Below are 16,321 nucleotides of genomic sequence, written 5' to 3'. Positions count from 1 at the left end.
TAGAAGATAATAGAATCTGATTGGTTGCTATGGGCAACATCACTAGTTCTGAAAATTTACCCCAATGTGTGTAGATATAAAGGGATAAAATTATACAATATTCCTGTCATAGGACATTGCCTAATTAGTATGATGCTGCTAACTTTTGCTCAGCATTCGGTATGGCAGTCATTGTTTGTTTTCTCTTCACCATAATCCCTTTATTTCCTCCCTTTTGCTAATCTACTTGAGTGTGGTAATCCTCTCACAATAAAATGGTTGGGGGCTGCATTTTGGTGGTTAGCGGAAGATGGAGTCATTGGAGGTTGGGCATGATGTCAGGGGGAGCGTTTCCGCTCCCATAAATGGACATAAGAGACAGCAGGCAAAGAAGCGACAGGCGTAGCCTCCTGGGGGAAGGTTATCGCTCGGACGGAGGGGTAACATAGCAGATAAGTGTCATTACTGCAAACTGCGGCCGTCTGAAGTGACTTTGGGGTCTATTCATGAAGCAGTGAAAAGAGTGGAGAAGTGAGCTGGTGGAGAAGTTGCCCTTGGCAACCAATCAGTGTTGAGGTAACATTGACAAAGTGCATTCTATAAAATTATACAAAGCAGCTGATTGGTCGCCATGTGCAACTTCTTCACTGGCTCACTTCTCCACACTTTTCACTGCTTCATGAATAGACCTTTTTTCTGATGTCATGTGTGTAATGTATTGTGGTGCCAATGTATCCAAATATATATCAAGCCCATGGAGCGTGCATAGGAAAGTAGCGCTGCCAGCTGATCTGAGGTGCTCACGCTTCATGCAGCCATTTGCAGAATTTTGCAGTGTGGGAGCATGGGAGAGGGCCACTGCTAATTGTGACATTCAGCTCCCAGCCCACTCACGTCCCTGGGGAGGTGGGTGGCATCAGGGAGGCTGCACTACACTCCTGGGAATCTATGAGAGCTCCATACAATTAGGGAGTCTCCTGGACATTCTGGGAGAGTAGGCACATATGTCATAACTTAAGGTGCCTTCATTTATAAATATAAAAATTAGAATTTATTTGATGGGACAAGAAATTTACATGGGTCGGGATCATGTGGGGGAGGCATTCCGTGGTTCCCAGGCGCCCACAGAGTATTTTTGTCTCTCTACAATAGGACTTTACTTTTTGCATATTCACATTGGTAGTGGGTACCAGGCAGAGGAGCAGAATGCTTATATTCTGGATTGGATGGGTTAACTCTAACTGCACTGTTAAGCCGGGTACAGACTGGGCGTCCTCAGCTAATTAGCAATCAGCGCTATATCGCTGATTGCTAATTAGGGGAGATCGCCAGTGCATACACACTGAACGATATCATTTAGTGACGTCACCCCCCTCACTCCCCGAACATGCAGCTCAACAATATAGTTAAAGTTGAGCTGCGTGTTCAGTAGATAATGGATGAACGAGAACGACCCGCGGGTGTGAGCATCCTTCATCCATACACACTGGCGATATGAACGATAAATCTTGCAAAAATGATCTGGGGCAACCAAATGTTTAGGCGGTATGGAAAAGGCTAAAACCCACTTGTAGCCATTGAAAACATTAGAACGCTCAAAGCACACAAATTAGCAACCAAATACCAAAAGAAACAATCTGATACCTGTGTCCCCATAGGAGATATTTATGCAGTATATCCCGGCTGGCTGCCGAAAATTACAGCAGAATGAAGAGGAATTTGATTGAATCCTAAGTACAGAGGGAATGACATAGATTTGTTGGCAAAATGGGCATAACCTTTGTTAGACAGCCCCTCCCCTGTCCTGCCTCTCCAGGTGTAAAATGCGCGCACGTCTGCAATTGCGCAAATGCGTTTGTTTGATTTCTGACTATGCACTGAGCGAAAATAACGCATGATTCACTGTCCAAACGTGCGTCCCACTCACTCTACTTCAGCCCCCAGGAGATCGCCCAATTCCCATCGGTGTTAGATAATACAGATGTAGGGACTCATTTATCAATGAGTGATAAAATAAGTTGTGAGATAAAACTCGTTCGCATGATCTCCAGCCAATCAGCTCACAACTGTCGTTTTTCAAACACATGACAGTTAAGATGGCCATACACTTGTGCGATATTGTATACGAATGCACAATTTTGATGCGTCATATGACGCATCCTGTGCAAAAGCACCGTACAATCTATCGCATGCCCGGCGTCTGGTGGTGGTGGTGGGGGGATCGTAGTACGACTCGCACCTTGGTGGTCATTCCGAGTTAGCTAGCAGTTTTAGCAGCCGTGCAAACACTATGCCGCCTCCCACTGGGAGTGTATTTTAGCTTAGAAGAAGTGCGAACGAAAGGATCGCAGAGCGGCGGCATAATTTTTTTGTGCAGTTTTAGAGTAGCTCAATACCTACTCAGCGCTTGCGATGACTTCAGACTGTTCAGTTCCTGTTTTGACGTCACAAACACGCCCTGAGTTCGCCCAGCCACGCCTGCGTTTTTCCAGGCACGCCTGCCTTTTTCCGAACACTCCCTGAAAACGGGCAGTTGACACCCAGAAACGCCCTCTTCATGTCAATCACTCTGCGGCCAGCAGTGCGACTGAAAAGCTACGCTAGACCTTGTGTGAAAGGACATAGTTCGTTGTAATATTACTTTGCGCGTGCGCATTGCGCCGCATGCGCAGAAGTGCTGTTTTTTGCCTCATTGCTGCACAGCGAACGAATGCAGCTAGCGATCAACTCGGAATGACCACCCTAGTGCGAGTTGTACTAATGTATGGCCAGCATTAAGAGCTGATTGGCTGGAGCCCCATTTCTCATACACAACAAGTTTTATCATTCACAACGAGTTTTATCATACAGTGATAAATGTGAGACAGATTTATTAAGCCTGGTGAAGTGATAAAGTGGAAGGTGATAAAGCACCAGCCAATCAGCTCCTAACTGTCATTTTTCAAACCCAGCCTGTAACATGGAAGTTAGGAGCTGATTGGCTGGTGCGTTATCACCTTTCACTTTATCACTTCACCAGGCTTAATAAATCTGTCCCTGAGCCCCTTATATTTATACCGCCAACAGAACGAGTGGCACCAGACGGCGTGTAAAACGCAGAAGCACAGGACTCTGGGGCAGTGTGAATGGCTTGACCCTCATGGTAAAAGTAGCCCGCCAGCCCTTTCACACAGTGTAACATGAGTGCAGGACAAATACACACACAAACCTAAACCAGACCAAATCCTTAGGAATCCCTAAATTACAGTCTGTGTGGTTTATCTGATCCCAGTGTGAAAGTCTCCAGAGGGAAAGTCCATGAACAACAGAGGAAGCCTCATTAACCCTTCAGGTCAAGATGGAGACAGAGCCGAGAGGGTGGGACTCACTCTCCCCCTGCAGCACCGCCAGGGTTAACAAAGCACAGTGCAGGGGTGAGCTGAATAGAGGGAAACTTGAGAACCTGCCTGAACTGAGCCTCCATGGATACTGTATGTGGGATAGAGGCAGCCCATTTCTCCCTCCCCAGGTCTCCTCCTCTCTTAGTCAGTACAGTTAGCAGGAGAAAGCAGCTCACAGAGAGCAGGCTGGATGAGCCAGGAAGGCAGGCTGCACACATCTTCCTGGGAAATATCATTTGTCCTGTGGTTTGCATTGCACATTGCTGGATTACACCCATCCGCTGGAGATCTGCAAAGTGGAGTTTATAAAGAAAAGTTGCAAAAAGTTTCTGCAAACTTTTTTTTTTTTTTAAATCTTGACTTCCTTTTTTTTTTTCCCCAACTAAAGAGGAGAGCTTCAGTCAGACTGATCTGGTTGCTTTCTACATGTGAGTACCTGGCTGCCTGGATTGAAGTTATCAAGGAAAGCATCAGAAGATGGGAGCAAGGTCCGATCTATGGTCAGTCACTGTGTACTTACCTCTCCTGTGCTGCCTGATAGGGGAGGTCTGCTCTTTTGGAGATGAAGAGGAAAGGAGATGTGACCCCATCAAGATTACCATGTGCCAAAACCTAGGCTACAATGTCACCAAGATGCCCAATCTGGTTGGGCACGAACTGCAGACGGATGCAGAGCTTCAGTTGACCACCTTCACCCCCCTCATACAGTATGGGTGCTCCAGTCAGCTACAGGTGGGTACCGGGCACCGTTGCTGCAACAAAGCAAAATTGGAAAGTGCAATGGTATATGCTGGCGCTATATAAGTAAATGTTAACGTTAATCAATAAAGGCCACCTGTGCCTCTCTACGGCTCTTGTGGAACTACAGGTCCCGGCAGACCCTGGAGAGCCACAGGTTGCTTACAAGAATTATAACCAATACAAAAACATCTAAATACCACAATTTGCTCTGTTTTCATGGCTTTATGAGATCAGGTTATTTTCAATGTAATCGCTGTGTGATAAGTATAACTGTTCTGCGTTTCCTGGTGGAAATTGTCACATGGGTCATTTCAGAAAACCACCATGAGATAAAATGTCATTTTTGTTAATGATTAACACTGAACTGTGCAAGTTTAGTCTAGCCGCTAAGCAGTCCCTTACTTTCTGATTCGGCTTCAAGCTTCCAGTTCTGCACAGCTATCTATACTGGGAAACAACCCTGATCATTTCCTTCCATAGCTTTGTAACAGTTCCATCACAAATCATTCATTTAACAGCTCAGCTGCACTTTAAAGGATGTTGTGCAAATTTTAAGACAGGATTGCACAGATTTATATTCTTAAAGGGTATAAAATGACTGATTGGGGGTGGGGATCCCCAGCAAAATGCATTAACATTCCTTATTAACTTAAACAAAGAACAGCACAATCTGCAGCTTTTAACTCCTGATGAGAGGCTGCATTGATTTCTTTGTAAGCAGCTGTTTACAGTAAATATACCACTGCAGTAGCTGATCGCCTATGTCCAAATGGAAAATAATTAGTTTCAGGTCAATTTGCATCACTGTTCCTGCAAGTCTTTATAAACTCCTATTACTTTGCACTGTACATTTGCAAATGATGTACATTATTCTAGGATGAATGTTATTAAGAAGTGAACTGTGCATAGGATTGTACACAGCAGTATATAGAGATATGAGATAGTGTTTACCTAAAAGTGCTACAGTTCACATTTAGAAATAAACACTAAAATAGCACTGGGATGCTGCAACTAAATTAGGAATGTGTAAATTAGGAGTATGATGTATAGTTCTTAATGGTAAACTTTGTAATCTGTAGCTGTGAAGTTTAGGGATAGGGCTATATAGTTGCAAATATCACGAGTACACTGTACAGATATAAAGTTAGTGCCCAGTTTATAATTGGAATGTTTAGAAGTGCTAGCTTGGGGGCTTTAATGTATACTACATCATTAGTAACAGTTATTATTATCGTGCCTACTTATTGAGTAGCCCAATATGGAATTTTTGCAGTACAAGCTAAAATGTATTATTCATTTATTATCAGTTATTTATATAGCACCTACTGTACATGGTACAGAGGGAATATTTGCTGGGTACATTCAGACTGAACTCTATAGATTACCACTTTCAAAGTGCACTCTTTTTTATTGCTTAGCACTTTTGGGGAGTAATCTATAATTGGCTACTTTAGAGCGCTATCTATAGTTGGGTACTTTGTGTGCGTAATCTCTATTTGGGTACTTTTTGTGTGCAATATACAGTATATACTCAAGTAGTTTTTCAGTACAACCTATAATTGGTACTTTCAGATTGCAATATAAAGTCGAGCACTTGCAGACTGCTGTCTGTAGTTGGCCAATATCTGAGTAGAATACATTGTTGGGGGCACTTTTGGGGCGCATTCTATAGTTGGCCAGTTTCAGAGTGCAGTCTACAGATGGACACTTTCAGATTGCAGTATGTAGTTGAACACTTTCAGATTGCATTATGTAGTTGGGCACTGTCAGTGTGCAGTCTGTAGTTGGGCACTGTCAGTGTGCGGTCTGTAGTTGGGCACTGTCAGTGTGCGGTCTGTAGTTGGGCACTTTCAGAGTGCAGTTTGTAGTTGGGTCATTTTGGTGTGTGGTCTGTAGTTGGGCACTTTCAGAGAGCAGTCTACATTTGGTCACTTTGAGAGTGCAGTCTGTAGTTTGTCACCTTTGGAGTGCAGTCTGTAGTTAGGCACAATTGGAGTGCAGTCTGTAGTTGGGCACCTTTGGAGTGCAGTCTGTAGTTAGGCACCTTTGGAGTGCAGTCGGTAGTTGGGCACTTTTGGAGTGCAATCTGTAGTTTGGCACCTTTGGAGTGCAGTCGGTAGTTGGTCACCTTTGGAGTGCTGTCTGTAGTTGGGCACTTTTGGAGTGCAGTCGGTAGTTGGGCACCTTTGGAGTGCTGTCTGTAGTTGGGCACCTTTGGAGTGCTGTCTGTAGTTGGGCACCTTTGGAGTGCGGTCTATACTTGGGCACCTTTGGAGTGCAGTCGGTAGTTGGGCACCTTTGGAGTGCTGTCTGTAGTTGGGCACCTTTGGAGTGCTGTCTGTAGTTGGGCACCTTTGGAGTGCTGTCTGTAGTTGGGCACCTTTGGAGTGCAGTCTGTAGTTGGGCACCTTTGGAGTGCAGTCTGTAGTTGGGCACCTTTGGAGTGCTGTCTGTAGTTGGGCACCTTTGGAGTGCAGTCTGTAGTTGGGCACTTTTTATAGGCAATCTATGCTCGGAAAGTTTCTGAGCGCAATCTGTAGCTGTCTCTCTCTGCCTGTCATGCCAGTGACTGGTACAGCAGTGAAATCCTTGGCATGGAGATGGTGGAATGCTGCCTGCAAGCAGTGCTTCTCCCTGACACTCTGCACACATTGTTGATATAAGGATTTCAGGTCTCTGTAAGAGTGACAAGCTGCACAGCAGGAATGTGAGGGCTGATCTGTTTACTTGTCATTTTCTGCAGTTTTTTTTCTGTGGGAGACTGATTAGAGTCCCTGCTAATTTCAGCTTGTTAAAGAAACAGGGCATATTGAATTCCCCATTAGCGAGATCTCTGTGATAATTGCTTATGGAATTGGAGGATAAAAGAAAGTGAGTCGTGAGATTTGGAGGAGAGAGGGAAATTTAAACAAAGAGACAGTTGAAAAGTTTCCAGATGGATACTGTCTGCTGGTCCCAGTTTACCTATGGGTGGGAAGACCACTGATAAGAAACATGATAATTCACAGCAGTTAATCAGAAATAAAACAAACAGTTTATGATTCAGTGGATTGCCAGACACAGGGGCTTTGGAATGGTTTAGGGATAAATGATGGAAGTTGAAAGGTCATGCAGGAATATAAAATACATCATTGTAACTCACTCAGGAGCTCTTCCCAGTGTTTACCTCAAACTTGATTAGAAAAGTATTTAGTTTACATTAGCCCTGTATTACATTTCTAACCCCAGACTTTTCATCCCTGCCACTGAGTGCACTCCTTAAAGAACGAGAGTGGGGTATTTAAGTTTCCCAAACAAACTGTCACTGTTCAAAAGATCTTTAATAAAAAATGGTGCCAGGTGCTGTTATCGGTTCAAGTTAGGAACTTTTACATGCCTGGGAACGTTAGTTGCGGTCCTCAGTGCAGATTAAAGTTGCATTTTACATTTTATATAATGAATTGGGTAACTTTCTTTGATTTAGTCATCACAGAGGTTCTCAAATGCGCTCCTCAAGGCACCTCAACGATCCACCAGGTTTTAGGTATATCCAATAGACTGAGGTGCCCTTTAAGTTACCTGTGGCCAAACATGGATAAACTTAAAACCTGGATCGTTGATCTTGAAGGCCACAATTGAGAACCTTCAAATATATCAATTAACTTTCAAATATATCAAGGGTGTTAACAAAGTTCAGGAGGGAAACATTCTTCAAAGGAAGAGAAGTATTAGAACTCGAGGACATACACTGAGGCTGGAGGGGTGAGGAGGGGGGTTTCAGGGGAAATTTAAGGAAAAATTACTTCAAAGAAAGGGTAGTGGATAAGTGGAATAGCCTCCCATCAGAGGTGGTAGAGGCTAAGACTAGATGGGCCAAGTGGTTCTTATCCGCCGTCAAATTCTATGTTTCTATGTTTAACCTTTGATTATTGGATAACTAAATTACGTATCTTTGGAAACTGTATTAAAGAGAGAGTTTGTTATGTTTCATATGTATTTTTGTAACATATTAGAGAGACGTTTTGACTTTATATATAACATTTTAATCTATATGTTTTTATTTATTTTTTTATTTCCTAATGTACTTTTTTTTTTGCCTTTTTAGTTTTTCCTTTGTTCGGTGTATTTTCCAATGTGCACGGAGAAGATTAACATCCCCATTGGTCCTTGTGGTGGCATGTGCCTTTCTGTCAAGAGACGCTGTGAACCTGTCCTCAACGAGTTTGGATTTGCTTGGCCAGATAGTTTAAACTGCAGTAAATTCCCTCCCCAGAATGACCACAATCACATGTGCATGGAGGGCCCAGGAGATGAAGATGTCCCACTGCACAGCAAGACGTCCCTGCAGCCTGGAGAAGACTGCAATACATTTGGGCCAAATTCGGAGCAATACACTTGGGTTAAAAGAAGCATGAATTGCGTCTTGAAGTGTGGCTATGACGCGGGGCTCTATAATCGCCAGTCCAAGGAATTCACCGACATCTGGATGACTGTATGGGCCAGTTTGTGTTTCATATCAACGGCATTCACCGTCTTAACTTTCTTAATTGACTCATCCAGGTTCTCCTATCCTGAGAGACCCATCATTTTCCTCAGCATGTGTTATAACATTTATAGCATTGGTTATATTGTGAGGTTAACGGTGGGTCGTGAAAGAATATCCTGCGATTTTGAAGAGGCGGCTGAACCTGTTCTTATTCAGGAAGGGCTGAAAAACACAGGATGTGCCATTATTTTCTTGCTGATGTACTTTTTTGGGATGGCTAGCTCCATCTGGTGGGTTATTTTGACGTTGACCTGGTTTCTCGCAGCTGGCCTCAAGTGGGGACACGAGGCTATAGAAATGCACAGCTCCTATTTCCATATTGCTGCGTGGGCCATTCCTGCCGTGAAGACCATTGTCATCTTGATCATGAGACTTGTAGACGCTGATGAGTTGACCGGGCTATGCTACGTTGGCAACCAGAACATCGATGCCCTCACGGGCTTTGTCGTTGCCCCACTCTTCACCTATTTGGTGATCGGTACACTATTTATAGCTGCTGGACTTGTGGCCTTGTTTAAAATTAGGTCCAATCTTCAAAAAGACGGAACGAAAACAGACAAATTGGAAAGACTAATGGTCAAAATCGGGGTCTTTTCTGTTTTGTACACCGTCCCGGCTACGTGTGTGATAGCTTGCTACTTCTATGAGATCTCCAACTGGGCTGTTTTCCGTTACACGGGCGATGATTCCAACATGGCAGTGGAGATGCTCAAGATATTTATGTCCCTGTTGGTGGGCATCACGTCTGGCATGTGGATTTGGTCAGCCAAGACTCTACATACGTGGCAAAAGTGTTCTAACAGATTAGTGAACTCAGGAAAGGTAAAACGGAAGAAGAGGGCCGATGCTTGGGTAAAGCCGGGCAAAGGGAACGAGACTGTGGTATAGACAGCGGTTTGCACAAATATTCTTTTATTTTGAAAGAGAACGCTGTAATAAATCAAATTTACTTGCTGTTACTGGAGATGTAGGATCTCCCAAACCGCTGGTTAACCCTAAAAACTTCCTTTGGATGTACGTTCTGCAATCTAATAGTGCACTGAAATTTGAGGAAAGGAAAGTTGGTTTTCTTTTGTCCTTGGTTTAAGACTTAAAGGCCGACCAAGAGGTAAAATTAATGACCTCAGGAAGTTCAATTTTTCCAGCTCTGTCTGATTTGTCAGCGCTTGAGCCCTTTCCTGAGTAATTAAAAAAAAAACACATATTTCGGTGCTGCATCAAAGCAAATGTTTTAGGTTACATTGTGGTAAAGTCTTAAAACTTGTACACGATTGGAAGGCTGCTTCACGAGAGAAACAATTAAGGGACACGTCGACAAAGCAGCGCGACGGCGCAAGGCACATTTCGTCCAGTTTCTACACAAGTGTTTTGCAGAGTAGCACCACTATGTAAACTTTGCCCAAGGTGTATTTTAATAAGTTTAACTAAAAAAGAAAGAAAAAGAACGAGAGAAGCCGCTGAACACTGGAAGCTGTAATTAGTGTTTGACTACAGTGCCTCGTAAAAGGTATTTTCATTTATTGAGGTGTTGTTACTTAAGTAAATCACAGCTCATAGACTACAGTAATATCTGTTGTCTAGCGTGCTGACTCCTGGTGGTGCATCATGGGAGATGTCGTCCAGATACATTGCTGTTTATGGATTGGTTATTCATACTTCCTGCTCTAGTACTTGATGGTTCCAGAGATCCCGAAAAAAACAGGAGGTTTAATAACAGAAACTCTGTGGAATTGTCTGGTTTAGTTCATTATGCACTAAAAGTGAAAATATATAGAAAATAAATAGGCTCCTATGGATTTAAAAGGAATGAAAAATAATGCACTATTTGCTACCTGGCTCTGTATATAGAATAAGAATACTCTATGTGGTGCCTTTGTAAAATATGAGGTAAAAAAAAATAGTATTATCATGTTAAACATTGCAACTCCTATCTAGACCCTGTTCTCTGTTTTGCTGCTGAAGTCAATTGCCAGTTAAAGAAAAGTGCACTGCGGTGGTGGCCATTTTGTGAGCTGAACCATTATTGTCAAGAACACGGCCTATTGTGGGGATGCTTCCAGAGAGATAAAATGGAGTAGTTGCCCACAGAAACCTGTCGGCTTCTAGCTATCATTTATCTAGCACAGTCTGTAAAATGACAGTTAGGTCATTGGTTGCTATGGGCAGCTTCTCCACAGTGTCTCTCTGAAAGGTTTGATGCACAGTGACATGATGATGGTTGTCTACCAAGTGGCTCATGCCTCAGTGATTTCCCTAGTTCTGGCTTTCTCAGAAAAAAATTCACCTACAAAATAGCCCCTATTCTGTATAAGAGAAAAGTACCCCTAAACCACAGGTGTGTCAGTCATTTTGATTGCCTTGCCGAAGGTGTCCTTTTATTGCTGGCTTTCAAATGGCTAAATATATGAACAACTAGTACATAAATGCCATCTGCCCTTTATTCCCACAGACAGTCCAAGGTTTTAAAGATGTATCCCTATGATGTTATAATTCATAATGATCATGTAATGATGGGGTTTATACTGCACTGAAGTCTGCTTCAACTGTACTGATTATAGCATGATTAAATGCATAGTCCCTATCCCTATAGTAAAATCCCGAATTTTGGGGAGTCCCTCCCTGACTCCTCTTAGAGTAGGTCAATTTTCTTTCCTGTGAAGTGGGCAGTACCTTGATGACGCGTTTCGCATTATGAGTTTTGCTACTGGTTTCTGAGCATGGATTTATTTAATTGCACAGTGGCAGGCTGAGCCAATGTGAGTCAAGTTACTATGGCCCCATTACCTGTGGCAGAATTACACGGATCATGCCATTGAACCACGGGGGGCTAGAATGACGTATATTAAGTTATCCCCTGCATAATCCCGTAATCTTTTGCAGTGGAGGTGCAAAATTTAAATTACCTTCCTACATATAAGTAAAATGCCGCTGGGAATTACTTAAAAATGAGTATTGAACTTTCTGTTGTACGTTAACCTGATATGTTAAAATTCCCCCATATTTTCCATTGCAGGCAGTCGTACCGATTCAATTAAGTGAGAGTGCCACCAAAAGCCCCTTATTCGCTTGCAGCCTATGGGGATACACGCAGAAGCCATCTGAACCCTATGGGGATACAAGCAGAAATGGGCTGATAAATGCACAGCATAACTGAATCTGCCCCATCGGCTGAACTTTGAACTCATTACAAGTATACCTGCTTTGCTTGATATGTGTTTGCAGTTTAAAATAAGAATCAGACTCGTATAAGTCTTTTGTGAGACACGAGTCGACCCTACCACCCTTCCACAATTCTTTGATATGTGATCCATACAGAGTAACTTAAGATTTTGGCAGTTTTTATTGCTAAAGAATTTAATAGCTAAAGACTCAGTCACTTCTTATATCATATTCACATAGGTGTCTTTTAAATTACTGTGCCTTTTATAAAGGGAATAAAGGGCGATGTGAGCTCTCCTGGGCAGAAAGCTGTGCCGTTAATCAGGAGATTCAAGTCTAGTAATAATGAGTCAGTAGGGATTACAATATATGATGAATACAGAGTATTTTTATATTATAATAATAATAATTGTCACTAGCACAAAAAGCATTGCGGAGCTCCACCAAAAAAGACAAAAAGGTCATAGACTATGATACGAAAAAGTAGTTGATATGTTAAAAGTATGTTTTGTTGCTAAGATCTAAGGTGGAGAACTATTTCTAAAGGTGTTCGTATGGTTTGTTCATGCCAATTCGCTGTATGGCGCTTTTCACGTGTAAGCGCCTTAACATTAGGTCAATAAAGTAGTTCCCGTCATTGCGTTGTAAAATGTTAACGCTCTGTTTGCATGTTTTGGGACAAGGGCAAGTACAGGTGGCTTGGCCACACGATTCTTGTCATCAAGGCCCTGTCCTCTGCTGCAGAGTGTAACAAATCATGTGCACCAGTTATGCCCACTTTCCTTGTTGCTAGAGAGCCACAAAATGGCTGACACCATTATGTGTAGACGACAGCTGCACTCTTACAAACTCACAAGTACTCACTGGCCGATGGCAGAGAGATGTGTGCTGAGCGAACCGCTCAGCACACATCTCTCCCGGCGCTCAGCACAGCGCGATCTGTGCTGAGCGTGCGGGGGGAGACGGGGGGGCCGCTCACTTCACCCAGCGGGTGAAGTGAGCGACCCGCTAGATTGGCCTGCATGCAGGCCAATCTAGCAGCAGCGATAGCGATGCGCGGGGCTGCGCATCGCTATCGCTAAGGGGGCTACACACGGAGCGATCGTGCTTAAAATCTAAGCAATCTAGTCAGATTGCTTAGATTTTAAGCAGCGATCGCTCCGTGAGTTCCCCCAAGAGATCGCTGTTTTGTTCTTCTCTAATTAATTATCAGCAACTTGTAAACCATGGTATTATTTGTCCCAAAAAAAACAATAGTTCATCATGGCGGCACCAAAGACCTAAAATGGCAACCAATCCCGCACTGGCAACTTCTGTTACCGTCCTGCTCCGTGTGTTCCTCCAGTTTAACAGTGCTGTAATATTTTCTTGAATCCCTAGTAAACTTCGGGAAAAATTGTTGCCAGAGCACGTAAAACCCTCTGCAGCTTTAAAGACGACGAAATCGTGTTTACAAATTGCTTTTATTTGCTAGATTGACACTAATTGCATCTTATTACATCATCATCCAGTTCACGGGAAGGTTGAGTTTAGAAAAAAAGGGAACGATTTACTTTGTGGGTCATTATATAATGGTTGGAATTGTACTGTTTTTTTTAATTTAAAAATATGAGGTCAGCGCCATTGGCTTATAATTGAGCATGACCCAATAGATTTCCTAATAGTGACGCCATTTTCTTTGTTACATCTGATCATTTGTAAGCAGCCATACTACAGTATATGCGTAGGCATGTCAAAAATTAGTGAAAAAAAAGTAGAGGGTTTGTATATTGCATTGCTCAAATAATCGCTGCAGCTGGGATGAATGGTATCCGGTCTTTAGGTTGACCCTGTCTAGGTCAACAGTCACTAGGTGTACCACTGAAGGTCATCAGTAAGTAGGTCAACATTGACTGAAGGTCAACACATGACTAGGTTGACATGTATGGAAGACCAACATGGTCATTAGGTCGACGTGGGCAAGGTCGACAGTTTTTTTTTTTTGGCGGGGTTTCAGGGCCTTTTCCTACCTCCTCTATCCAAGTGGGCATAGAGTTAGTTATAAACCTTGCGGCGAGCGTAGCAAGCCACCGTGCCCGAAGCGTGGCGAGCGAACGCGTTTCAACTGTTGATGGTCCCAGATGGAAATACGGGTCAAGAAACCCCTTAAAGCTTACAAAAAAAACTGTGCCGACATTTTGTGTGTTGACCTTGCCCACGTCGACCCAATGGCCATGTCGACCTTGCATACCTGTTGACCTAGGTCATGTGTCGACCTTCAGTCTACTTACTGTTGACCTTCAGTGGTCGATCTAGTGACTGTCGACCTAGCCAGGGTCGACGCAATGACCCACACCTGGGATGAATAAGACGTGCTATTTTGTAGTTGCTACTTGGAAAAAGATATAAAATTGTTATCGGAAATGAAAATATGAGAGCTTGGCCTATGTACTGCCTTAATGAAAGGAATAATTATTTTTCACTCGCACTCTTTAGTTGAGCACAAACTTCAGTTGTACCATAGATCTGCACAATCTGTTTAATGTAGGAGTTGTCTTTTCTAGGTGTAAATGTACCAGGGAGAGATATATCAAACCTTGAAGAGTGATAAAGTGGAGATAGTTAACGTACCAACCAATCAGCTCCTGCCGTTTTTCAAACACAGTCTGTCACATGGCAGTTAGGAGCTGATTGGCTAGTACTTTATCTCTCTCCAGCTTATTTCTCCCCAAGGCTTGCTACACTAGACCCTGAATGTGACAAAAAAAAAAAAGCCTTGTGCCTTAGAAGTCTGACGGACACATTCTACTTATTTCTGTTGAGATGGAGTTGTGCCTTTAAGCGCCTCGCCCCACTTATACCTGCTGACGAAACAACTTCTGATATGTCGACAAAAACTTCCAGGTACAAGTCCTATACTCATGTTAGACATGAATTTGTGAACCTCTGGAAATAGACACTGCTTTATATGGGTGTTATATTTTGTATATGTCTTTAATGATATGTCTTGTAAATTTCTAATTTATCACTGTACAAATCCTTTTTATATTTAATTTTTTATCAAAAAAATAAAAATAAAGCACATCATCTGCTTATGACTGTGTTCCTTTCTTCCTTGGGGTTGGGGGTGGGGGGAGTTATCAAAGTTTTGAGAGATAAAGTGGAGAGAGATAAAGGGCTCTATTTACATAGTAGCAAATGGAGAGAGATAAAGTGGAAGGTGATAACGCACCAGCCAATCAGCTCCTAACTATCAAGCTACAGGCTGGGATTGAAAAAGGACAGTTAAGGCCAGTACACACTAGCCGAGCCCCCCACCAACACGATATTGGCGCAGGCGGGGACTCGGCGGAGTGCCGATATCAGCAAGTGCTTACACACCTGCCGATGCCGGTGGGGAAGTGAGCAACGGCGTGGGGAACGTCAGGGGCTGTCGGTAATGAGGACCCCCCTCATCTGTACATGTTCAGACGAGGGAGGGGGTCGTTAACGATGCGTGGGAGCGCCCATCGTTAATGATAATGAGTGTACACACTAGGCGATATTGTGAACAATATTGCTCGGAAAGCGATTGTTCAAAATATCGCCTAGTGTGTATGGGGCTCTAGGAGCTGATTGGCTGGTGTGTTATCACCTTCCACTTTATCACTTCTCCAGGCTTAACACATCTGTCCCATATTTATTGGTAAGAGATAAAGTACCAACCAACCAACCAACTCCTAACTGTCATTTTTCATATACAGGAGTCTATTTACTAAGGCTTGGATGGAGATAAAGTACCAGCCAATCAGCTCCTAACTGCCATGTCACAGGCTGGGTTTGGAAAATTCCAGTTATGAGCTGATTGGCTGGTACTTTATCTCCATCCACTTTATCTCTCTCCAAGGCTTAGTACATAGACCCCAAAGTGCCAACTCATCAGCTTCTGTCATTTTAGACGCTGTGGGGGAGATATACTAAGCCTTGGATAATGAGATAGTGTAGAGAGAGATAAAGTGCCGGCCAATCAGCTCCTGTCATGTTACAGGCTATGTTTAAAAATGACAGTTAAGAGCTGATCGGTTGGTACTTTTTCTCTCTCCACTTTATCTTTACCCAAGATTTGATAAATCTCCCCCTAGCAATCATTTTGTTTTAGAATAGCTAAAGTCTGATTAGTTACTATGGGCAACTTCTCCACTTGTTTGATAAATATCCACGATATGATCAGTTGTCACAACCATTACACGCTGCCCAGCACAGCAGCTATAGGGCCTCCGTCGTGTTTCTGCCACCTCTGGATTTTAGGAAGGGCGTGCTATCTATCTATCATTATAATATGATGTTTGTCCTTATCATAGTAGTCCAACATAGTAGTGACATCATTAATCAACGTTTCTGCGCATATTATTTACAGGGGTTCATGCATAATATAATGTAAGTTGCATTGTATATATGGAAAGCATAGAATTATTTCTCTGACCTTTCCCCGTCAGCCCTTTAGCAGACATTCTGTCACTATGTGAGTGGCCACAGCAGCTGTACAGAAGGCAGATACGGTTTCCAGTGAAGGAAAGAC

General features: G+C 43.0%; 1 protein-coding gene across 2 annotated transcripts; it reads left to right on the top strand.

Moving 5' to 3' along the window:
- The first annotated feature begins 3,444 nt into the window (after positions 1-3,444).
- FZD4 (frizzled class receptor 4) lies at positions 3,445-14,850 on the top strand. Of its 2 annotated transcripts, XR_010200931.1 has the most exons (3): positions 3,445-4,091; positions 8,185-10,132; positions 11,639-14,850. XR_010200931.1 is itself a non-coding variant. In XM_063951380.1 (2 exons), the coding sequence occupies exons 1-2, from the start codon at positions 3,837-3,839 to the stop codon at positions 9,511-9,513; spliced, it is 1,584 nt and encodes a 527-aa protein (XP_063807450.1). In that variant the 5' UTR covers positions 3,445-3,836; the 3' UTR covers positions 9,514-14,850. The 2 variants fall into 2 exon arrangements, 1 of the variants encoding a protein (XP_063807450.1); XM_063951380.1 differs by having other exon boundaries at positions 8,185-14,850.
- Positions 14,851-16,321: the final 1,471 nt, after the last annotated feature.

This window comes from Pseudophryne corroboree, chromosome 2 (genome assembly GCF_028390025.1).
Source record: "Pseudophryne corroboree isolate aPseCor3 chromosome 2, aPseCor3.hap2, whole genome shotgun sequence".
In the NCBI taxonomy this organism is placed as follows: Eukaryota; Metazoa; Chordata; class Amphibia; order Anura; family Myobatrachidae; genus Pseudophryne; species Pseudophryne corroboree.
The sequence above is the reverse complement of the archived record's forward strand: the minus strand, read 5'-3'. Positions and strand labels throughout refer to the sequence as shown.